This window comes from Rhinatrema bivittatum, chromosome 2 (genome assembly GCF_901001135.1).
Source record: "Rhinatrema bivittatum chromosome 2, aRhiBiv1.1, whole genome shotgun sequence".
NCBI lineage: Eukaryota > Metazoa > Chordata > Amphibia > Gymnophiona > Rhinatrematidae > Rhinatrema > Rhinatrema bivittatum.
The window spans coordinates 152029853-152054937 of NC_042616.1; the positions used below are offsets into that span (position 1 = coordinate 152029853).

Genomic DNA, 25085 nt, shown 5'->3' on the forward strand with positions numbered 1-25085 from the left:
CACTCTGCTCCGAGCACGCAAGTTCATCACATCCCTGGCATACATACGGACCTGGAGAATATTCGAAGCCTCTCCCGTGGACAGCCAAAATCCCCATGATCCTACAGGACGGTATGATGAAGGGGCTGTCTCTCAACTCACTCAATGTCCAAGTAGCCGCCCTCTCCTGCTTCAGAGCTGAAGTGAACGGTATCCGTCTAGCAGCTCATCCGGATTTGACCCGTTTCCTAAAAGGGGTTAAGCAATTTTGGCCACCCGTAAAGTGGCCGGTGCCTCTATGGAACCTCAGTCTGGTATTAGACTTCCTAGCAGGGGCTTCTTTCAGACCAACATGTGGTCTATCACTACGCCTCTTAACACTGAAGCCGGTATTCTTGGTGGCATTATGTTCAGCTCGTTGTATCTCCAAACTACAGGCACTATCCTTCCTGTGACCCTTCCTTAGGTTCACTCCTGGAACCATACAGCTGCGCACCGTTCCCTCCTTCCAACCGAAAGTGGTTTCCGATTTTCACCTGAACCAAGCCATCTCCCTACCATCTCCTGATGAACATAAGGACTCTGACGACTCATGCCTTCTTCGCCACCTAAATGTCGGTAGAATCCTGATGCGATACCTGGAAAGATCGGAACCGATGTGCAAAATAGATTGTTTGTTCGTCCTTCACAGCGGGAAGAAACAAGGAGAAGCAGCCTCGTGGGCAACCATAGCCTGCTGGCTCAAGGACGTAATCAAGGCAGCCTACATAGAGGCAGGGAAGCCCTTACCACTGCAGGTTAAGGCCCATTCTACTAGGGCCCAAGCAGTATCTTGGGCAGAGACCAAACTGCTATCGCCCGCCGAGATCTGTCGGGCGGCAATGTGGTCCTCCCTACACACTTTCTCCAGGTTCTACCGCCTGGATGTTCAGGCCCAAGAAGACACAACCTTCACAAGGGAAGTACTAAGTGGGCCACGGGCAGCCTCCCGCCCAGTCCGGGAGTAGCTTTTGTACATCCCACAGGTCTGAGTCCATCTGGCTACACGCTAGGAAATGGAGAAATTACTTACCTGATAATTTCGTTTTCCTTAGTGTAGACAGATGGATTCAGCATCCTGCCCACAGTTGCTCCGAGAAGGAGGACCTGGGAAAGCAAGCCTTGAGACCAAACAAATACGGGTAAGCCATTGCCTACTCTTAGTTCAAGACACCCACAGTCTGGTGTCGGCGTTGACTTAGTTGAATGCACTGGCGGTCTCCAGTTTTTTAATTCAGTTGAATAAATTAATCAAGTTTAATAAGTATAACCAAGTTATGCAAAATATATATCTACAATGGCTTTTTGGCGAGGATACTGAGGAAGTGAGGTCAGTGCAGGGGTATATGTACCCTGGATGACGTCAGCTTGAAATCTGACTCCGTCTCCCATCTGCTAGCAGAGGAGGCACATAACCCACTGGTCTGAGTCCATCTGTCTACACTAAGGAAAACAAAATTATCAGGTAAGTAATTTCTCCATTACTCCAGATCTCCTTAAAGAGCTTTGAAGCATTTCTCTTCCGGAGCACAGAGGCATTGCGCACTTTCACCGTCTTCCTCAATGCATTTGTTGAGACCCAAGACATCCCAGCGAGTGACCGCAGTGTCAACGCCTGTTCATTCCACGAGACAGTCTCAACACAGGAGGTGAAGTACTTGAGGCCTGACTTGGACGTTTTAGGGGCGGTGCTTCCGGTGCCCTATAGACACTTACCCCTTCCGGCCGTCAGGATTAGTGCAAACACGGAGGCTTGTTCGAGCACCTGAGAATTGAAGAAATAACTGCTTGAAAAAGGACGAAATGAGGATGAATAGACCCTGAGGAAGACAGTACTTGTCGAAACTTGCGCAAGTCGGGATTATTCGAGACATTTTAAAGCTAAGTATAACAGCTAAATCTCCGACGGCTGAATGAACAGTTTAAGTGTGTTTCACACGAAGAAAATAAATTGATATTAAATTGAAGTATAAAATAAAAAACAAAAAGAGGGGTTTCTCTGCAGCCCATCTCATGAGATTTTTATGAAAAATATATTCTTGAATAAAAATAATGGAGGCTGGAGGGTCTGTTTATGATTAGAACAACAATGGCACCGAGGAGGTAGCCCATTAATATATGAAACCATCCCCCACTCTCCTATCAAATTTAATTTGAGTGGATATTTTGAGTAGGTTGACAGAGAATACCCTATATAAAACATAAGTACCAGGTGGAGGGGTTTTGTTTGGTTCTCTATAGAGCAGCACAGTCTTCTTGGATACTTTCAGAAAGAAGGACTTCCAGAGTTCTATGTTAGTGGCCTGCATAATACATCACAAATTCTACATGGTTCAGTATGTTCATAGTGGTATATAGGCCCTTAAGCCAAACATCCTAGATGATTTGTGAGTGCCAGTCATCCTGCAGCCTCTCCTGGAACTGGAGGAAGCGTTACGATACCTATTATGAGCCTTCTGAGTCGTTCCATCTAGTTGCAAGGATGTCAGCGACATCAGTGGGTGTCCGTCGGATGGCATGGCTGCAAGCGAGTTCCATCTGCGGTGATGTGCACGAGAAGCTAGCAGATCTCCTGTGCTTTGGAGCTAATCTGTTTGAGGAAAAGCTGAGGGAGACAATGTCTCAACTTAAAGAACAACATGTGGCAGTCCAGTCCCTGTCTTTCTTGGACCACTCTGGCATCCCACTTCACCCTTATTACAGTTTTAAGTGACCATATTACTCGTGCTGGCATTTCTGACCATTTCAACAATATCGCTTGCCACACTTACACAGCCAAAGACAGAACCAGTCACTGCTGAGCAGAGGATGACCATGCAATTGCAGGCAAAACCCACTCAGAGTTTTTAGTACAGCCAATCCTGATGAATCTCAGTCCAGTGGGAGGCACTGTAATGCATTATTTGATGGTTTGGTATGCAATAACAATAGATCAGTGAGTCTTCTCTATTGAATGATGAAGATATCATCTGAATTTCTCCCAACTTCCCCCTCTGCCATTCGTATCTACCAATCATGCAGACCAGCTACTGCAGGGGGAGGTCCAGAAGCTTCTGAAGCACTGGGCAATAGAATGGGTCCCCTTCCGGATCAGATCAGTATAGGGTTTTATTCCCGATATTTTCTTATTCAGAAAAATTTGGGGGCCTTTGCCCAATCCTGGACATTTGCAAGTTGAATACCTTCATACATAGAGAGAAATTCAAGATGAACTCTTTGGACACTTTTTGCCATTCATTCAGAAGGGAGACTGGCTACGCTTCCTGGATCAGCAGGGTGTGTATGCACACATACCCATTCATATGTCCTGTTGGAAATACCTCCAATTCCAGGTGAATGGAACGCACAAGCAATACAAAGTGCTTTCCTTTGGCCTTTCCGCTGCACCATGGGTGTTCACCAAGTGTCTTGTGGTGGTAGCGGTACATCTTTGCCGGCAAGGAATCCAGGTCTTTCCTTACCTGGACAATTGGCTGATAACTACTCCTACCAGAGAGGAAACCCACAAATCCCTTCTGTTCATTGTCAAGCTTCTTCATGATCTTGGGTTCTTCATCAACTTCGAAAAGTCTCACCTGAATCCCACTCAATCTCTACAATTCATAGAGGCACATCTGGACACCCTAGCTGCCAGAGCATACTTGCCATTGGAAAGGTAGGCAGTTCTGCACAATCATGTGAACTGACTTATCCATCAGTGGATTAGGATGGCTCAACAGCTGCTTGTGGTGCTGGGACACATGGTGTCTGTGATACATGTGGTGCTGTTCACACATGCAACACCTGCAATGGGGCCTCAGGGCACATTGGAATCAGTGATGTCAACCACTCGCATACTCTGTTCAACTCACTTTGGAAATGAAGGAAGATCTGGCCTAGTGACTCCACTCGAGGTCCATAGGAGAGGACATTCCACTGACTCCACCCCTTATCACATCATACTCACCTCGGATGCATCGAATGTAGGATGGGGAGCACGTTCTCTCGGTGCAAATGCAGGGAACCTGGACATGTGCGGAAAGATTGCTCTAAATCAATCACTTGGAATTGTGATCTATAAAAATGGTCTAAGGCCTTTGCCCATCTGCTGGAGGAACAGAGCATTCTCATTCGGACTGACAACCAGGTCGCAATGTTCTACGTGAACAAGAAAAGGGGAATGGGTTCCTGGGCCCTCTGTCAGACTAGAAATCTGGCAGTGGGCTCTGAACGATCAAGCCACTTTCCATGTGACGTATGTACCTGGCCTGGAAAACACACAGGTGGATCAACTCAGCAGAATTTTCAATCCACATCAGTCTATAGTGGACAGGATTTTCAGATGCTGGGAATTGCCCAAAATTGACCTCTTCTCATCAGAAGCGAATCAGAAACAGATTTATTTTGTTCAATCCGATGGAACCCTGTGAAACTTGTGCAAGATGCATTTCTGATCGATCGGTCACAAGACCTCTGTACGCTTTTCCTTCATTCCCTTCCATCGCCAGGACAGTACAAAAGTTAATCAGGGACAGGGCTTACATGATCCTAATCATACCTGCTTGGCCCAGACAAGTTTGGTATGCATATCTTGTACAACTGTCATCTCATCCCCCGATTTTGCTGGGAGAGAGCCCCGACTTGCTAACGCAAGAGGAGAGGAGCCTTCTGCAGCCAGATCTGGCTATGCTTCATCTAATAGCATGCATGTTGAAATGCAGTAATTGCTAACGTTGCTCTTCTAGCTGAGGTGTGAACCATCTATTGCTGGCCTTCCAAAAACCATCCACTAGAAAGAATTACACTGTAAAATGGAGATGCTACTCCTCTTGGTTCCTTTTTGAAAGGATATGCCCCTCATTCATATGAGATCACAACTCTAGAAAGCTATCTCAATCTTTCCTCAGTGGGTCTAGCCAGCTCTTCTGTATTGGGTGCATCTTGGAGCAATTGTGGTTTGCCATAACCAAATCAATTACTGCTATATCGCAGTACATCCATTGGTTGCTCTCTTCATGAAAGGGCTGCTTCACATTCATCCCCCAATGAGGCACCCTGCTTCCCCATGAGACCTTAATGTTGTTGTTCAGCAGCTCATGCGACTCCCGTTTGAACCTTTGGAGTCAGCACCACTGAAATATCTGATGTGGAAGGTATTTTTCCTCGTGACTAGAACGTCAGCATGCTGCATTAGCAAACTTCAGGCCCTTGTTCACTACCCGCTTTACCTGTTCTTCCATCAAGACAAAATGGTGTTGCAGACTAACCCTACTTCTACCAAAAGTGGTATCTTCATTCGATATAAATCATTGTTTTACCTACCTTTTTTCCTCATGCTCATCAGAGTGAAAAGGACTTTGCATAGACTGGCCTGTAACAGGGCATTGGCATTCTATAAGTGGAAGATAGAGATTTTCCAAAACTCTTCACACCTATTTGTCTCTTATAACCCTAATTACACTGTTGCAAAACAGACGATGGCAAATTAGCTGGCAAACTGCTTTTGTCACTGCTATGATGTGGCCCACTTTTTAACTCATCGGTTCCATTCATGACCATCAAATTTGTGCCACAGTGACGTCTGTGGCTAATTTACACAACATCCCCATTGAGGACATCTGCAGGGTGGTAATATGGTCTTCACTACATTCTTTCTCCTCCCATGATTGCCTGGAGAAGCAAGCGGAGGCGGACAGCACTGTGGGTAGAGCGGTGCTATCGCAAGTACGTCAGTCCTAGTCTGATCTCCACCTTGGAAGGCTGGGTTGCAAAAAAAAAAACAAAAAACCATATATATATATAGTTGTATTCTTTGATTTCGCAGCCCTTTACTGAGGACTCCCCAAGATCATGCCTAATTCAGCCGGCTTATTGATAGAAAAAAAGCAGGTTTGCTTACCATAAATGGTGTTTTCCATACATAGCAGGATGAATTAGCCATGAGTTACCTGCTCACCTCCCTAGAGATCCGTTGGGATTCCTTCCTAAAGCTAAATATAGATTGAGGGATCTCTGAAACAATGGGGTGCGTGGGAAATCATGCACATGCTCAGTAGAGCAAAAGCTGTATGAGCTAGGAGAGATAGGTCTGGTTCAGTGCCACCAGGAGCCATCACCCAAGATCATGGCTAATTCATCTTGCTCTCTATGGAAAACACCAAGCATACTAACAGAAGATCCCAAATGGGATTAGAGTCTTTCTGGTAGATTATTCAGATATCAGAGGAGTTGACTTGGGGACTAGATTGGATGTAGACAAGGAGGTTAAATGTCTAGTGGAATCCTTAATGAACTGGGATACAAACTGCATTGCTAAGATTGCTGATGAAGAAAGAAAAGAGAGGGATTTTGATACCAGAGTACACTTGGGTACAAATGACCTGATTAGCTGGAGCAAACGCACAAGGCAGTATAGTAGGAAGGAGTTTTAGGCAGTAGGCAGTAACATTTTCTGAAGTATTACCTTTGTATGGTAAGGAGGAGGAAAGGCAATGCCATATCATCTTCTTCAATATATGCCTCAAAACCTGGTGTAAAGAATGTTGCTTTAGTTTTATTGGTCTTTCTGTGAGAGGGAAAAAGATTATAGGTGAGAGATACAGATTCTACATTGATGCATATTTAAGCCAGAGGTGGGGTTGGGGGAAAGGAAAGGAGTAGATACATAGGTGATATTGGAAAGGGGAGAAGACAGTTTGACTTGGGCAGAAGAACTGGACATAAATATGGTCAAAGACATCCAAAAGTGGGGAATGTAGGGGGAAGTGATGTTGGGTGAATTGATGTATCACCTCTGTGGAATCCATTAAAAGTAGAGTTCCTGGATTCCTTTTACAGTAACATAGTAAATGATGGCAGATAAAGACCAAAATCATCCATCCAGTGTTTAAAAGGGCTTTCCTTTCCACAAGGGAATGGGGGATTTTGGATGTGATATTTGTGAACAAAACAAATGTTTCTAACATCCAGTTATGTGGCTAATTGAGCACCAGTGATTATCAGACAATATAGTTTAATAGAAAAGGCAAGAGAGGAGCTGCTCAAAAGCAAAGTCCAAAAATACCATTTGTCCAGTTAACTTTATCAACACACAGCAAGTTGAATTTTGGCCTCTGTTACTTTGTCTCTTTATTACCATTTTCTTTATTTGACAGCAGGTTGCTACTTTTTTTAATATCACAAAGTACAAGTCCCTTTTAGGTCCTGGTGATGTAATGCTGCAGATTTCTGTGTAAATCTATGAGCAGTATAAGGCATCCTATATTGGGTATACTGGAAGTTCTATCTGTACTCTCACCCATGCACACATTTCATCAGATTTCTGTGTTCTCGCTGTACACTTGCTTCATGCTTTTTCATGAAAATTCCTTATCCTGCTACACCAGTCCAGACTAATGGGTTATCTCACAAGTTGATGGAGACAGAGAACATACATTGTTGATGTAAACAGAGGAGTCACATTTCTTAATGGCATCATCATTTGGTATATAGGCTGGTTCTGCACCAGAATTAGCCAGTATTTCTCTCCTTCCAGCAGATGGACACACACTGAACTGGTACAGTAAGATTCCTTGGCCTTTGAGGTTACTTCCAGGGCAACAGCTTGTGTGCTGTTTTCCCTGATGGTGTAGGATCTCTGCTCCTAGGGCAACAATGTTTGTGTGTGTTCTGCTAGTGGAGCAGGCCTACATGATGACTCCCAGGGTTCTCTTCACAGCCCAGTTGAGCAGAACCTGAATCATGACTCTCTAGTTCCCTTTGGTGACTGGTTGAGAGAAGCGTGGGTTGTGACTTCCAAGTTCCTTTCAGAGCCTAGTTGAGAAAAGTCTGGATGGTGACTCCCGGATTCCCATTAGGACCTGGGAATTTGGGAGCAGGGTCTTAGCTCCCAGGCCTCCAGCCAAGACTGGTTGAGATTTTACCTTTCTGGTAGGGGATGTCTTTGGCATGTCCCCCTCTACTTGAAGCTTCTGGGTGGGGTGTGGGACTTCCTCCCACTTTTCCTCCTTGCCTCAAGCCCTGTCCCTCCTCCTCCTCCTCCCCTGCACTTGGATTTATTTTCTTTACAGCTAGACAGCAGAGGAAAAACTGTTTATCAAAGAAAACAATTGTATAGCCAGCTGCGGTTCTTCAGCAGCTGCTGCAGCAGTTTACAGAACTGAAAGCAGAGAAAGGTCTTTTCCTTTCTGGAGACCCTCCAAGCTGGCATAAATATTCACCATTGTGGGCGGGACTTGAGGCTGTTGGGGAACTCAGTTTGCCCTTTTGAAGTCAAACGCCTCTGGCTTTTTTTCCTTCCCTGAGGTATGTTTGGACAGGGGCTGCTGCTGTTGTGGCAAAAACCAGCCCTTAAAAGGGGGGGGTCTTTGCAACGTGATGGGAGCATTTTTGTTGGCAGAGAGAGCATTTTTGTTGGCAAAGAGAGCCGAAACTTTCAATTGTTTGTCCGTTGCATAGGAAAAGCCATGAGGTGGAGGGAAGCAGATAGCCCTGCTACAATCTGCACTAGTAGCGCCACTCATAAGTTTGGGGTATTTCATGCGACTACACATTTGCTACTCAGAGTGACTGGTTAGAGGTCCCTGAGGCCAAGTGATGCTCTTTTAAGTTTATATATACACAGGTGATGTGAATCCAGCAAGACCATGATTTCAGCACAGAGCTCATTATCAGAAGGCATCATGTTAAAGATATTATGAAGGCCTGCAGTTTGTTATGCATGGAGGGTCTGTTTTACTCTTGCATTCCTTGTACTTGTGGGAAAATTTGTGGGCCCAAACTAAAAAGTATCGCTTGCTCCTCTCTCAAACTCGAGTTCCGGTCCTTCTCAATTTGGGCTCTTAAAACGTGCGTGGAGTTGGGGGGGAAAAGGAGCTACTTCCTGACTTTTGTAGTCTATGAGCCTTAGTGAAACCCTTCTTCCCTCTCCCTAGGGACCTTCTTCCATACAGGGGTGTAGCAACCTTCCACCCTAGGCTGGCTAGTGAACCTCAGGCTTCTAGGAGGCCTCCTCCACCAGATTCCCTTGTGGCCAATTAGGTTCTCTTCCAGAAAGAGAAGCTTGTTCTCGCTTGTCCTTTGGTTTGATGTCATGGTGTTTGCTGTGGACTGCAAGACAGGGCAGCATGTTTAAAGTTTAACACTTGTCTTAGTATTTCCTTTTAGGGTTACTATTTGAACAAGATCTGGGAGGGCTAAATCACAGACTGCCAGAGGATAGTGTCCACAGGCCTTGTGACTGTTTGAAGGGCCTTGAGGATGCCAGAAGAGTCAGCCCAAAGAAGTGATATTCTATCCAGATATTGATCAACTCATTTGTAGGGTGATGAAGACAAGAATTGCTGATACAGGGATTTTTCCAGATTCAGGGATTTCTCCATAGAGTGTTGGTGTGTCTCCCCCTCCCAAGCAATTCTGGTAGATAGCTGGTTATAGTGGTCTTATTGCAAGTGATTACTCAACCGATCAGGCAAATGGTTCTGGTCATGGTATGGGATGGATGGTCCCTAAAGGTTGCCTCTCCTTTGTTCCAATGCCTTGGTAGTTTTTCTGTGCATGTCAGCCTCCAAGTGTGGGTGGCTGCTATTTTTTGGTACAAATCAAGGCTCATGGTTTAGACTGGTACTCCTGTTTGGGATTCTGAAAGAAAAAAGCTGGTCTCCTCTGGCACTTCCTTGGTCTGAAGGAGGGTTGATAGATGTCTTGGGATGCCCTGCTTTGATATGGAAACCTTTGCTCCATCAGTCTGGTGGTAAGGCTTGAAGAGTTCTTTTCTTCCTTTGACTTTTTAGAAGCTTCTGTCGAATTCCAGTCTGGGAAGATCTCTAAGGGTTCTATCAAAAGGAATGGATTTGTGTCCTCCCAGATTAATTGTGAGCATGTCAGATGTAAACCTGGTATGCTGTGGTGTGTTCTGTCACCTTTGGAATAGCCCAAGGGGTTCCAAGAAGAAGAGGTAATATGTGGCTTATAAACAAATCGGATGCCAAGGTTATAAGGACAGCCTAGCTGCAGTTTCTGCACTTAATGGTTGCTTATATGAATGGGTGAGGGGATACTCGGAGACCAATGATAGCCCAGGAAGCAAGTACATTGTTCTGATGGGTGGAGCAGAACTTAACTATGGTTTTAGCAGTTCACATTAGCAAGGGTAGCAGACATTAACACTGACGTGAACAGGAATAAGTTAGTCCTTAGAGCATGTGAGCTCAGACTTGGAAGCTTTCCTGAACAGAATAGATTATGGGGATCCCCTACAATTGAATATGATGGCAAATCACAAGTTTCCAAGGCCAAAAGATTCTTCAGCTGCCAGGGAAAAAAGTTCAGCATTTCCTAGCAGCCTGGTATGCCAAGAACTGACTTTGATTTTTTTTTCTTATCAGCCTAACCCTTGAGGAGCATGTTAGCTCAGAGAGGAATATTCTTCAGCAGTGATTCTTTCTGCTGGAGTTGATTAGACTTGAGGCTTCTTTTAAATCTCTGGCCATTTCATCCTAGCAGGTGAACATCTCATCCATGCTGACTTCCTGCAAAAGAGTTTTTTTCTTACAAGAGCTGAGCTCTTAATTCCCTGTTTTGTATAAAGCATATTTTCCCTCTCTTTGGGCTCTGGTGTCCCAATGGGATTTGGATCTGGTGCTTAGAACTCTTGCCTCCTTCTTTCAAGATACTTAGTCACGCTTTCTCAAATTATATTCCTTAAAGATAGTATCTCTAGTGGCTCTGGCCTATGCCCAGATTTACAGACCTTAATTGGCAGTGATTCCTTTTCCATAGAGTTGGTCCTCATATTCTGTTTAAATCAGACAGATGATCTCCTTAGCCTTTTGTTGATGAGTCAACAGGTTCTGAAGGTACTTCATGTTCATTCTTCAAGGGCTCAGGCTTACTCTTGGACAAAGTCTACAGTGCCTGCTCCAGAGGACATTTTGTTAAGCATTAAATCAGCTTAAAGGCGCTGCCCCATGAACACAAAGGTACCATACCAAATTTAGTAGAAACAAATGTAAGTTTATTATTGCATATAAAAAAACAATCAGGTACCTTTGGGAGAAACGGAGTAGCAGTTCCCTCTTTACCGAACTACTGCTGTGTGTCTCCCCATAAGGCAACATATAATAGTCCAAACCACAAGCAACTTAGGTACTCAGACATTACATAAAAACAATTTGTAAGGCAGCCACTTGGTCTTTACATTCTCTCATAGATGCTGTGATTTAGATGTTCAATCCAAGGGAGATAATGCCAAGGGGCAGGCATTCTTGGAGCAGTTCTGTCTTCTTCCCACCTGTGTTGGAATGGTCTTGGGTACATCCCACTAGTCTGGACTGGTGTAGCAGGATGGTAAGAGAGCTGAAATTTAGTCTTGCCTGTTAATTTCCTTTCCTTGAGTCCTGCTACACCAGTCCAGGACCCTCCTGGGAAGTCAGAATCTGCACTGTTATTCTTGGCAGCAGACCTTGGATTTAGTAGAAAATTTTTATTTTTGCCTTTGAAGTGTGCCTGAGGCTGCTACTTCTGGGCCATTTATCTCTCTTGTTGTGCTGCTTGGAGTGCACAATGCTGTATAGATATATGTAAGGTACGGTTCCTGCTCAGCAGAGTTTGCTTTCTGTGCAGGACAAACAGAAGAATTTCCTCTGTCCCTCCTGTTTATGAAGTCTCTGTTGTTTGTTCCTGAAGTTAATTGTGTTTTGGGGAAGTTAGTATTTACCATCACTTTGCTATAAGATTACTGGATATTGCTGGTGAATTATTATCCTATATACCAAGGGATGATGACACTGACAAAAAGTGTGTCCTCGGTCTCCATATGCTATTAGTTGGAGATAGCCCTCTAGTCTAGATTGGTGTAGTAGGACTCGAAAAGAAATTGATTGGAAGACTAAATTTCTCATTCACAGCCCCGCTGGCCACCCGCAAGTAATGTAGTTAATGCTCAGTTATTCATTCTATATTCTCTATTTAGGATAAAATACACAAGTGTAGTAGCAAGAGGATAGAAATTAAGCACTGGGGTAAAACATAACTTTTCTGGATGTGGGTAACCTGCACAACATTACAGTTTCATCCCTGAGCACCTTGCTGGGCAGACTTGATGAACCATTTTTGTCTTTATTTGCCATTATTTACGACGAGGTCCATATTCAGCTGCTGTGCGGCTCATCTAGTTAGCTGGATAAACGTATCCGGCTAACTTAGCCCATATGAATATATATGGCTAGCTTTAGGACATCCTATGTACCAACCAGACTATCCGGCTGATTATGAATATCTGAGTTAGCCGGATAACTTATCTGACTAAGTCAGCCTATCTCTGGAATGTCCTTGCCCCACCCACCATTTAGCCAGATAATTATTTAGCAGGATAACTAGTTATCCAGCTAAGTAGAGGACGATCGGCAGGGCTGGATATTTCAGCTACAGCTATTTAGCCAGTCCTAACTTATCCAGCTAAGTAGCATGAATATTGCCCTCAGCATTACTGTGTGTTGATAATTTTCCTTTTATATTCCATTTGCTTCAGAAGGACCTCCATTCTTGCCAGAGTCCTTTGACCGAATTCTCCTTGATGCTCCTTGTAGTGGGATGGGACAGAGACCAAGTATGTGTTGTGCCTGGACGTTAAAGGAAGTGACCTCTTACCCACCACTGCAGCGCAAACTCTTTTCTGTGGTATGTGTCCTGTCGTTTTCAACATGATTAACATGATTATCTGGATGTTTGTCTCACAATTGAACTACAAACATTCTTTCACTTTTTGTATTTAGATGCTAATCAAATTACTGCCACAGACTGAAATGCTAAGGGAGGTTTTGATTTGTTGTGTTTTTTTATTTTGGCCCAGCAGTTTCCTCCTGCTCCATTTGTCTTCTAGCTCAGTCATAACCAGCCTCCTTTGTGTATTGCAGCACTATGAGCATTCACAACAAACCTGGACAATTTTTCCACCTTTATTTTATATCCCTTTCCAGCTCACCTAGCTGAGCTTGTGGGCACATAGAGCAGCTCTTTCCTTAGCACAGTAATATTCCAGGGATTACCAGTGCAGTAAAAGATGGGAAGTTCTCTGAGGTGCAAGGGTCAGAAACAAGATTGATGTAGAAGTTGATGCTGTTCACAGAGTTTCTCTTTAGTGCAGTTGATGCCATCAGCAAGTAAAGGTGAAGTGTCTCATCGGCTGTCAGATTCCCTAGCACTGCTGGTACTCATGGGTAAGACTTTGGGGGTTAAGGCAGGGGGAGGAGTCTCAGTGTGCTGATGCTGGAAATGAGTCAGAACTAGAGCCTGCACTGGAACTTGGAGCTGAGCGCAGAGCTCTGAACATGTGCTGGAGTCTGAAGCTTGAATGTGAACCTGGAGCAGGAGTCTGCTGGAACGAGCAGCTGGAACTGAAAATCCAAACAGAGATTAGAACTGAGGACTTGGCACCGAGAACCGGAGCTAGAGCTTGATATGCAAACCAGAGTTGAAGCTCAACACAGAAACTGGAACTGCAGCTTGAAGCAAAGGCTGGAATCTTAGCTCAATGCACTTGGGAATTTGGAACAAGGCAGAGCTGGAACTTCAAGCAAGTAGCGGAGCTTGGCTGTAGAAGGAAGGAGTTTCCCCTTCTCAAGATCTTGGGTTGCTTTTAACAACTTTTAACAACTTTCAATTCCCAGCAGCCCCTCTTAACACTGGAACTCCTCTCCCCGCCTCAACCCCCAAAGTCCTATCCATGAGTACCAGCAGGGCTAGGAAACCTGACAGCCAATTACTCTGACCTTGATTTAATTACACAGGCTATCAATTCAACTGCCTGAAGACATTCAAGACCCTATTAAAATGGTTTCTTATTAAGCAGGCCAATCCTTAAGTTGAGACCTGGTAATTTTATTTCTAGATAATTTTACTAAATGATGTCACAATTTTACTGCATGTTTGAACTGTGTGAATTATGTATGTTTTAACTTCTACATCGCTTAGTGCCTATGCAGTTAAGCGATTAACAAATTTTAATAAAGATAAGGGGAATTATCTTCCCCCTTTCTGGCCTCTGGCCCTGCATATACCCAGTTCCCTGGTTGCCTCTGTGGCTAAGCCTCTGGCTCTTCATCTCCCAGCTTTCGCTGGTTTGAACCCCATTGGTGGTTTCCCCTGACATTGGTGCATAAATATTCTTGGCAGCAATATTTTTTGTTTGGTGGAGAGTAGTAAAAAAAAAAACCCATCTAAAATTACTCTAGCAAAGTCACTATAAAAAGGACAAGAAGGTTTGCACTGAAAATGCCCATTCTAATTGCAGAATCAAGCAGTTCCTCCTGCTCCGACAGATCAGCATTCCTTTCTGAAAAAGATATGGGAAGACTTTGTAAAGAACCATTTTACCATGTGTCCAATTTGCTGCTTCCTCCTCCATTAGAGAAAATGATCCCTATTTTGAACTCCATGGCTTTGAGATTGGATGGTCACATCCACTATTCTACTATATCTAGGCGGGGATGAAATAGTTCAAAGGTTTCTCTTCTTAAAGTGTTTGGTTTCTAAGAAGACTCTGTCTCCAGTGCCTCACTCTCATACTGTTCAGAAGATGAGCTATCCATAGGTCTTCTGTCCAGTCCCTTCCCTAAGCAACCTAGGAGTACATCTCTTCCTGAAGATATGACATTCACCTTTGTGTAGAAAATGGCTAATGAAATTCCTTTCAATTTGCATGAAAAATTGGAACCTAGAGAATATATCTTTGGTTTGTTTAATTACATTTACACATCTAGGCAAGTACTGGCAGTTCCAGCACACAAGCTGCTTCAGGAAATTAAGCCAGAATGTGTCAAATGCCTGTATTCATTACCCCTGTATCAAGGAAGTTAAATCTAAAATACAGAGTTCAGCCATTTCAGGTGCATGATAAAGTTTGTTCACCGTCACTCTGTAGTAGTAGAGTGAGCCAAAAGAAAAGAACTCCAAGAAATTTTCCAACACCCTTTCTAAAAAAGATGCCAGGATGATGGACAACATGGCAGAAAAAGAGCTTTGCTAAGCTCCAGAATAGCAGCTCATCAGTTACATATGATTGAATATATACATGCTTGTCTACAAAAATTAGTCTCCAGCAGTACAATTTCTGATAGATGAGATGAACATCTTTATTTCTGCCATTCAGAAGGCAAAAAACTGGGGCAAAATCCTAATAAGATTAACATAAATACCTATGACACTTATAGAAAATCAGCCAGAAGGTTTGCTTGGCTGTGTGCATATCATCTTCATGAGGGTGTACATGAAAAGCTCTCAGCACTGGTGATAATTGCTCTGAGGAAACAGTGAATGTTATTAAGAATCACTATGCTGCTCTCTTTACGGTGGCGAAATCTTCCAACTCCAGAAAGACCGAGCTTCATATTTATAGACGGAAATATTACTCTCCATGGATAAACAGAAACAGATTCAGCCACACAAATGGGATGATGTCATCCAACAGAGTCAACATGGACGTGTACTCACAGAGCTCAGAAACAGAAGTATTTCTGAGCATGCGCAGAAGTTCCCATACACTGGCCATGCATGAGTCTCCTCAGTTTTCTTCAGCTGATACATAACATGGACTTCTGCTTTCTCACACCCCCCTGCATTTTTGGAAGAGATTTTTCTTATTACTTTCTTCAGTAGTAGTAATAGTAATTTAGTTCTTCATTTTAGTTCTTTTTAAGTCTCCTAAAAAAAAAAATCTTCAGGATTAGTCATCTCAAGCAGGCAACCTTTTCAAATTGTGCCAAATGCAGCCACAAAATGGCTAGCATCAACCTCCACAATATCTGTTTGCTGCTTGGGCTCTTCACAAGATGTAAATAATTGTAGTCTAAGTAGAAAAATGTCCCTGTGAGCCTTGAAATTTCTGGAATTTAAAAGTATGAGACCTCTTCTCCAGCAGAAAAGTATCTCATTTTCAGATAGACCAGTGCCTTTCAAGAAAAAGAGTTCAGAGTCGCCAGAATGCCGAAGTAGAGAAACCTCCTCCTTATCCCATTCTCTTCCGGGCAAGTATAGTCCCCGTCAGCTCATAAATCAGTGCAAGAGAACTTGGTGCAGGTAAAGGTAAAACATAAGTTTGCACCGTCATTTGGCGATTCCTCAGCACCACCCACCTTGACTTCCTCTGTGCCTATACCTTCATCACTACACATTTTTGTATGTAGAACTATACTTCCATTGTAGCAAGGAGTTTATTGCACAAAAAATGTGCTCACAACCCTAAGTAATATGTGCACACAGATCAGTGTTCCTCCTTGCAAATCCTATTTTTGTTAAGGTATTAGCTATTTCTCCCTAAAGCAGAGAGATTTTATTCATGTTTTCTTAATACTGGAAATTTAACTCCTGGTCAGATGTGAAGTAAAGTTTCTGGGTCTAGTGATAGTCTACGGACTTAACCTGGAGTTCTTGGTATCGGGATTCTGTTCTCAGTATCTATATGCATAAAACACAATGGGGCGGATTTTAAAAGGGTTACGCGCGCCGAGCCTATGTCCCGGGGCTTGAAAAAATGGGCAGGGCGTGGGCATGGCCAGAGGCCTCGCCACTGCCTCTGGGCCCGGGGATCGCATGCCGGCACTCGGCCGGCGCGCGCAACCTACGCCTGCCCAGAGGCAGGCGTAAATAATAAAACAAAGGTGGGGGGGATTTAGATAGGGCTGGGGGGCGAGTTAGATAGGGGAAGGTGGTGGGGGGGGGGCGGAAGGAAAGTTCCCTCTGAGGCCGCTCTGAAATCGGAGCGGCCTCGGAGGGAACGGGGAAAGCCATCGGGGCTCCCCTAGGGCTCGGCGCACGCAAGGTGCACAAGTGTGCACCCCTTGTGTGCGCCGACCCCGGATTTTATAACATGCGTGCGGCTGCGCACGCATGTTATAAAATCGGGCATAGATATGTGTGGTATGCGCGTAGGTTACAAAATCTGGCCCAATGTGTCTTTTGTGTGCACAGCTTACTTATGCTCCTAGCTCCTGTTTTGTATGCACAGCTTTTGTGCTCCTAACTCATGTTTTGTGCACACAACGTTTATGTACTGTACCTAAATCATGTTTTGGTGCATTAACCATGACGTATATACACTAAACATTGTTTATGAGCATAAACCTTTTTTGTGCTTTTAAATTTTTGTTTGTGGACATAAATTATGTTTTATGAGTGTAAGCCATGATTTGTGCATTAAATGGGATTTATTTTATTATTTTATTTAAAATCATTTATGAATCACTTAACTGATATAATCTCCCTAAGCGATGTACAATAAAATCAACATCTAAAATAATACAATAAATCCAACTGTAAAATAAAGCATAAAATACTGCCTGCCTTATGCATGCTATTCAATTTTTTGCACACATTTTTAGGTTTGCATGCTTTTTTAGAACTCCCCATTTGTTTGCGTACTATTAGTTTACTACATTGGGAGTTAACATTGTTTTTCTTTAGCTTGTGAGTAAAGAAAATGTGCACTGAAGTTCAGCACACATTTTTGCTTGCGTCTTATTACATCAGGGCTTCATTTGTTTTTAGATATATATATATATATATATACAGCCTAGACTTCTACACAGACGTGAAGCCATAATCCTCCTTTAGGGAACCTTATGTATTTCATTTTAGATAGACATTCTAGATATTAATATAGGAAAACAATTTTTTCATTGAACGTTATTGTATGTCTCAGAGAGTAGGGAGAGAAAACCTAAAATGTCTAATATAACAATATGTGATTGTAGACTGATAATGCGGATTATCAAGACAAACGATTATGTTTTCCTTTATACTATATGTATCCTTCAGGCAGTAAAGCTGCTGAAGCCAGGGGGCGTATTGGTGTACAGTACATGCACGGTAAGCCTGGCTGAGAACGAAGAACAAGTTGCATGGGCATTAGCCACCTTTCCTTGTCTTCAACTTGAGTCACAGGTGAGGATGTGTGTTAAGCATATGTTCCAGTGCTTAAGCTTTAACGTTTATCAGTATAATGTCATTTGGGAACCTAACTTCAGGAGATAAGTGTTTAGATTTGCCTAACTAAAAATTCCCATCTTTTGAGCACCTAAATATAGGCACTGAAAAATGGTGGGTAGATAGGTGGAATTAGGTCATGAGATAGAAGGCCTAAATCTAGGGGCTAGAACCAGTAATGGTTCTCTTCCCAGAGCCATGATGCCCCCTCCACTCCAAAGCCTGAATCCTAATATTGTAAGGGGATTGCCCTCCCCGCCCATTCTGCTGGCTGTCCAATATCTAGAAAATCCTTGGTGAGGGTCTCTCCTCCCCTAGCATTAAGAAGATACAAATGCCACCTCTCTGCAATTTGGGCTTTTATTGTACACCAATAGATTTTGATGCTGAAGACAGGTGAATATACAGTGAAATCAGTGTCAGATATCAAAAAATAGAGCGCAATAAAAATAGAAAAAGCAGAGACAAAATAGGGACACTTGTATATGTATCTTTCCTCACAAAGACATCAGCTGGCCTTCGCCTTCTTACTTTACAATATGCACATAGAATGTGCTGGAATCCCTTGTGGCAGGGCTTCTCAACCCTTTTTATTTCATGGCACATTTTCAAGTTTGCTTGATCTTCATGGTGCATCAAACCAAATTTTGCACAATTCTCACTCCTTCCCCCCCCATTATCAGTAGGAGAAGAGTAGCACTTTGTACCTGTTTGTGCCTCATTCTGCCCGCTTCAGTTTGCCATTTGAACATGAGGAACCAGTTGATCCTATGAGATTACAGGACTCCTCCACTCATCCAAACATCAGTCTGAAGTCGGCCGTGGAGGTGCTTACTGGTAAGAAGCGCTGCTCTTCTCCTTCCATTGGGAAGAAGGGAAATGGGTAAGATTACCAGAGTTCTCGTGGGTGAATCTTGAGCACTTGTTTGTAGTAATCTCTTCTCAACATATACTTACAAGCATATTCTTTGTTTTGTAACCACAAAATATTTTTTGGCCAAATATAAAAGCCTCCGTGCAGGTAGATATCTCCTGCATGCAAGAGAATTAATTATACATCAGAAAGTCAAAATTAGTCCACAAAATTCACTTCCCAATGTGTAAAATCTATGTGGGAGATAAGTCCAGGTCAGAGTCTTTGATCTGTGTCCCAGTATATTTTATACTGATATATTATTAATATTCTCTATCTGGCAATAAAGTTTCTAACTTTCATGTCTCTGGCTTGCTTTTCTGGCTGAATGTGCTTTTTTTCCCTCATTCTCAAGTCTTCTCTCTGTTCTTTTTTGTTTTACCCCTCTTTGGTATCATCCTTCCATCTTTTTGGTCTTTTTTCCTTGAATAGATATTTTAATATCTACTAATATCTAATGTCCTAGCTAATCACCCTCACCTCTTTACTACTTAATCTCCTTTTACTCCGACTTCTCATACTTCCAAGTTATTTTCCCCTGCTCATTGTAACTTTGCCTCTTTTCCGTGTTATGCCACCCGAGTTACATATAAACCGATGTGATATTTATATGAATGTCTGTATAGAAAAGTTTTAAATAAAATAAATAAATAATACTTTCTCTTCCCTTGATGTTCTTCCTTCCTCATTCCTCCTTCTCTTTCTCCTGTTCTCTATCTTCCATTCCTCATTCCCTTTCTCCTACATTAGAATTCTCCCATTCCCAAATCCAGAATCCTTTCTCTCATCCCTTTTCTTTCTCTATTTCTGAGTAATTTCCTCATCTCTATCTTCCCAGTATCTGGTTGTCTCTCTCTCATTTTGTATCCTGGGTTCTCATTCCCTCTCTGTCACTCTGCCTCTTATCCAGGATCCTTTCTCCCTTCTTCCTCTCCCTCATTCCCTAGTCTTCTCTCTCTCTCTCACTCTCTTGTTCCTTCCTGTTTTTTTCTCTGGTTCCCTCTCCCCTGGGTATGGCCCAGCTTGTCCTTCCAATCCTCTCCCCACCCAGCAGTAGCAGCACATATTATACCCCCCAAGCATTCACCTCTTCTCCCTTCACCTCCTTTCCTTCCCACAAAACACTCACCTGGCTGCATCTCCACTCTGCTGTCATCCAGGTCCCCAAGACTCTGCAGCACAGAATCTAAGGTCTGGGGCAGTGGTTCTCCAAGCAAGCAGAGCACAGCAGAGAAGAGTCCTGTGGGGGAGGGACGTGAGCAAAGGCTCTTCCCTCTAATTCACTGCAGTTGTGTGAGCCTCCTGCTCCTGCCCTTCTGGTCTTCCTCAGTGTTGTCTGGTTGCTGTGGGGACAGGTAGGGTGGGACTGAAGCAGCAAGCAGGAGATTTAGGGCAATAAAATCCAGGAAGAGGATCATGCTGAGGCTGTCAGGCTCAGCAGTGGGGCAGAGGAAGAACTTTCTCAAGGCACACTGGTTGCGAAGCACTGCCTTATGGCACATGGCACCCGGTGGTTATAATGGACAAATTCTGTTGAGAATGGATGCCCAAGGCTTGCTTCCCATTGAACAAATGTGATGAACTTCTCAAAGTAGGCGCAAGATATGGAGCAGCCCATCAACAGGCATTTGTCGAAGTAATATTTACCCTGAAATTGGAACCCCAACAAATGAAAACAGCTGGGGCATATTGGTAGCAAACGGAAGGCTGACTCGATGTCTGCCTTGGCCAACCATGCTCCCTGCCCCCAATGCCTCACCATGTCTGATGCGTAAGATACAGAGCATACTTCAGGGTCCAAGTAATCGTTAACTTGGACCCCATCGGGAAGGACAGATGGTAAATCATTCTGAATTCACCTGGCTCTTTTTTAGGTACAACCCCAAGCGGTGAAATCCTAAAGTTGGGTAGTGGTTTCCTTTTAAATGGCCCTTCTACCCTGCTTAAAGAGCACTCTCTCTTAATTTTCTGAGCTATAATATTCTCATTGTCCCTTGCTGATGGGAGTATCAGCCTCTGTAGAGGTTTCGGGACCCTTGAAAGGGATGTGGAAACCTTCCAAGAATTTGTAATAGAGCCACCTCGCCACCTCAGGCTGATAATCCTTTAATATGCTCCATAACGTATGCAGGATGATAGGCGTCGGAGCTATACCCCAACTAGTGCTGCTCTGTCTGTTGGCTGCCACCTCCATTCGTACACTTGGATTGAGGGTGGCCTGCCCCACATCCCGAGCATGAGTTTCTGAATCTGCAAGCTCCTGCGTATCTGCAAAAACCATTATTGTGCAGGCGGTAGATGGGAGCGCCTCCCCTAAATCTCGCAGGTTGCATAAACCACTGTACTTGACGAACGGGTTGCCCTTGACAAAAAGGGGGCCTCCCTGGAAAAGTCTGGTGTCGAAACGCCGACCATGTATTAGGCTGGTAAGCGTTTCCTGAGAAGCTGGGGGTGACTTCATGCACCGGTCTATAAGGGGTGATTTTGGAAAGCCACAGATCTATTCCAGTCTAAACTAGGGTTCACTCTCATGTTTTGCCTAACTACTCGTCGTACTCTAACCAAGCAGTACCCCCATATGTGCGGTATGCGTAGATAACATCCAGATATGCGAACAGAGAGCAACATTTTTCCGGGTATTTTTCCCCTATAATACTGGGCAAAATTCTAAAACCCGCCAACCAATTGGCTAGAGATCTTGCTATAATGGGTTTGTCTTTAGCTGCCAGCTTGCATGCCTCATGACACTTTGGCTCGGCTCCTTCCCTTCCCTCCTAAGCAACTCGAATATGTCCACATACTCATTGCGGCAGATTTTTGCTTTCAATGCTTCGGAGACATGCGCGGTGAGAGAGCCCACAGTACATATATATTGTGCCGCATTAATCATTGTGGTGAATGAGTTTGCTGCATGCTCTTGACCTTTGTTCCCTGCATGTCTCTCTGCTGCTACTGCTGCTGTTGTGGGCTTGGGATCCGCCCCGTTTTGTGTTGCCGGTAACAGGAAAGCCTCCCCGCTGGCTCGCCCTGGTGGCCCCTGTCCCTGCGGAGAAACATGACTTGGCGCTACCGGGCCCCCGGCCCCATGTCCATTAATGTTCTCAGAAAGGGCTTTCATGGCAGCTAATATATCTGTTGTACCCCCTTGTGACCCCAGCCACACTTCGTTGCCACTACTGTTTAGCGTGTTTAGCGCTTGTGGCAGGTAAATGAGCTGTTCTTGGGTAGCCTGCGCATTAGCATGGCCCATGTTTAAAGCAGTCTCTTTCTTGTTAGTAATGGCTTGGCTCATGTGGAGTAGGGGTGTTGCCAGCTGCCCCTTGATGTGGGACGACAGTTGCATTGTTATACTGCGCGGGGGCCCGGTTGTTGTTCTGTAACCCCGCAAGCAGTGACCTCACTGCGACCAGTGCCTGCTCCGTGGCAAGTAGCAGCTCCTTTCCCGGTTGTGTAGAGCTCGCTCTGTCGTCGTGAGCTTGTTGTGGTGCTGCTGTTCTCGCAGGGGCCACACCTTCCATCGGGCGTCGCTCTGGCACATAGCAGCCCAAGTGGCTGATGCTGCATGGTTGCCGCCTGGTCCCTGCTTTGCGTGCCTTGTTCCTCTGTGTCCTGGACTTGCTTCTTGTGCGGTTGCCGTCATCCGGGGTAGCTGCAAAGTTTTCTTGTGGCTTGCTTGGCTTCCTCCTCGCTCTTTTTCCGGTTGGGGCATGATCTGCTATTGTTAGCCATAGCCAGATGGATGCAGGTGTGAATGGGGAGATGTAACCAGTAGGAAAAAGGAGGTGATAATGCCTTCATACAGGTCATTGCTGAGACCTCACCTGGCGCGTAGTCCGGTTCTGTAGACTATACCTCTGAACGGATATATGCATGGTTGAGGCAGTCCAACCAGAGAAGGACTACCAAAATAGTGCAGGGTGTGCATGACAAACTTTATTAAAGGAGACTTAAGGTACTAAATATGCATAATTTAAAGGACAGGAAAGACAGGGCAGATAAGATAGAAACATTGAACTACCTGTGTGAGGGAGTCTACAGGAAACTCCCTCAAACCACCTTAATAGACTGGCCACAGCTATCTGGCCCAGTCCTCTTTAAGGATCAGCCATGCAAGGGCTCTGGAAGAAGGGAGGATCCCCTCACCATACTATAAGGAATCAGGGCCCAGAAGGATTAGGGAGGCCATACAGTACCGCCAGGTGACTTGTAGTTCCAAAAGCATTAAACATAAGGAAGGATTTCTGAGGTAAGCAACCTTTGGAAGCTGTTTATCTTCTGTTTTTGTAAATAAAACTGTTGTATGCAAACCAACCAGAATCTGCCTCCTGCTCCCTTGGCTGGTTCCAAAGCCGTGACCTCCTCCCAGTTATCACAACCTGAAAGTATAAATAATTCACAAGAAACAAACTTTTTTTCATGGGAAAGAGTGTTCTAGAGCAAGAGGTCATAATAACTAAGTGAACAGTAACAAAAGAAAATATTCCTTCACACAAATGTTGGAACAGCCTCCCAGTGTAGATGGTGGAAACATCAAAAAAGGATGTGAAATGCACAGAGGATTCTTACTTGCAAAAAAAGTGAAAGAAAAGCCAGAGGTTAACTGAGATCTATGACATTGCACCAGAAATGAAATTGGCTGAGTAGCTAGGCCTTTATGGTCCTTATTTGCCATCTTTGTTTCTTTTATCAAACTATGTATTGTAGAAGTTTATTATATGCCTACATAAGCTCTGTTGAATTTGTTCTCTGTCTTTCAAATATATTTCCTCATTGCCAGACTGGTCCATTTTATTGATGACTATACCTTCTCATTGTATACAGGAACCACATATTGGAGGGGAAGGTATGATGGGAGCTGGATTGTCGACTGATCAACTGAAACTGCTACAGAGGTTTGATCCATCTAGTGCAACTTTGCAAGGCGTGGATATTAACCCTCCAAATTACCCTGGAACTGAAGATATGATTCAATTAGCAAATAAGGACAGTATAGGTTTTTTTATTGCAAAGTTTTGTAAAAAAAAAAAAAAGTTAGCAGATATGGTATTAGGAAAATAAAGCCTTAAAAACAATTTTTTAAATAAAGTCAGGATTCAGCCAAATGTTATTTGCATTCTTTACTGTTGCAGTATTGATAGAATGCTTGCTATAGAACCAATCTGCTGTTTAACTGAGGATCAAGAACCACAGGTTAAAGAAAGTCAGATGAAGAGAGGTGGGTTATTTTATTTGCAAAGCTTCCTTTTCTTTGCCTGTACTAAGAACATGTAAATAAATGCATCACTAAGAATTTTATTGATGTCAGAGATGGGAACATAAGTATAATTGTTTCATGTTTTAGTTTTTTATTCTTTTTTGTATATTTGACCAATAAATATAATACCTATATCTTAATGTATAAAATGTAAAGTTGCTTTATTTTATAACATGGAAGATTTAAAAAAAAAAATGAAAATGAATTATGTGAGGGTTCTAGCATGCCAACAAAAATGATGGCTGCTTAGACCCTGAGTATTGTCTTATCTCTACTCTTGAGATCAAATTTTGATAAGATCCAAGGAATTTATAATGCTTATTGTCCTCTATTTCACAGTCTCCTGCCTATGCACAGGTTTTTTGAGGTCTTTCAAATAATAAAACATGGGGACTAGTAAAAGTTTGTTTCACTTTGCCTTCTATGAACAGTGCAGCGAGGCGCAGAAGGGATTACTCGTGGTGACTGCTTATTATGCAGCTCCAGTTGGATTTCAGAATTAGTGAAGTTTCTAGCTTTTAAATACCTTGGAATTGGTGAGCAGCATGAATTGGAGTGCAAGCAACCAACCTCTGTTTCTTTATAGCACTGATCTGCCTGGAGAGATTGCAGAGTTGTTAGGCTCACCACCCACGGGACAGCCCGGTGAGCAACTCTACTCACTCTGATGCCGGCCAGACTTGGCCGCTCCATGCGAAAGAGGGATGCCACTGACACCGCTTCTCCAATGCTGTTCCATGACGTGCGCATGTGATACTGTTTCCTTTAAAGGGCCCGTGGCAGGGAAAGTCTTGGCACCCTCATATCATGTCATTCCTGCCTGCCCTATAAAAAGGTGGTTCTCATACTCCATCGTTGTCTCAGCAAGAAGGTCTCCTGGTTCCAATCTTGCTTTAGTCACAATCCCTTTCCAAGTCTTCAGCTACTTTTCAGCTTCAGCCT

At 43.7% G+C, this 25085-nt stretch overlaps 1 protein-coding gene across 8 annotated transcripts in view; it reads left to right on the forward strand.

The window, feature by feature from the left end:
* The window catches only part of NSUN6 (NOP2/Sun RNA methyltransferase 6), a 154750-nt gene extending 130763 nt beyond the window's left edge, over window positions 1-23987 (forward strand). For 7 of the 8 annotated variants that reach the window (XM_029588741.1, XM_029588738.1, XM_029588742.1 and 4 more), the window contains 3 exons: window positions 12527-12675; window positions 17809-17934; window positions 23711-23987. In XM_029588741.1, the coding sequence (XP_029444601.1) occupies window positions 12527-12675; window positions 17809-17934; window positions 23711-23947 (512 nt within the window). In that variant the 3' untranslated portion in view covers window positions 23948-23987. The remainder of the gene's footprint in view (window positions 1-12526; window positions 12676-17808; window positions 17935-23710) is intronic. The other variant, XM_029588737.1, reaches the window with a different exon arrangement.
* Window positions 23988-25085: the final 1098 nt, after the last annotated feature.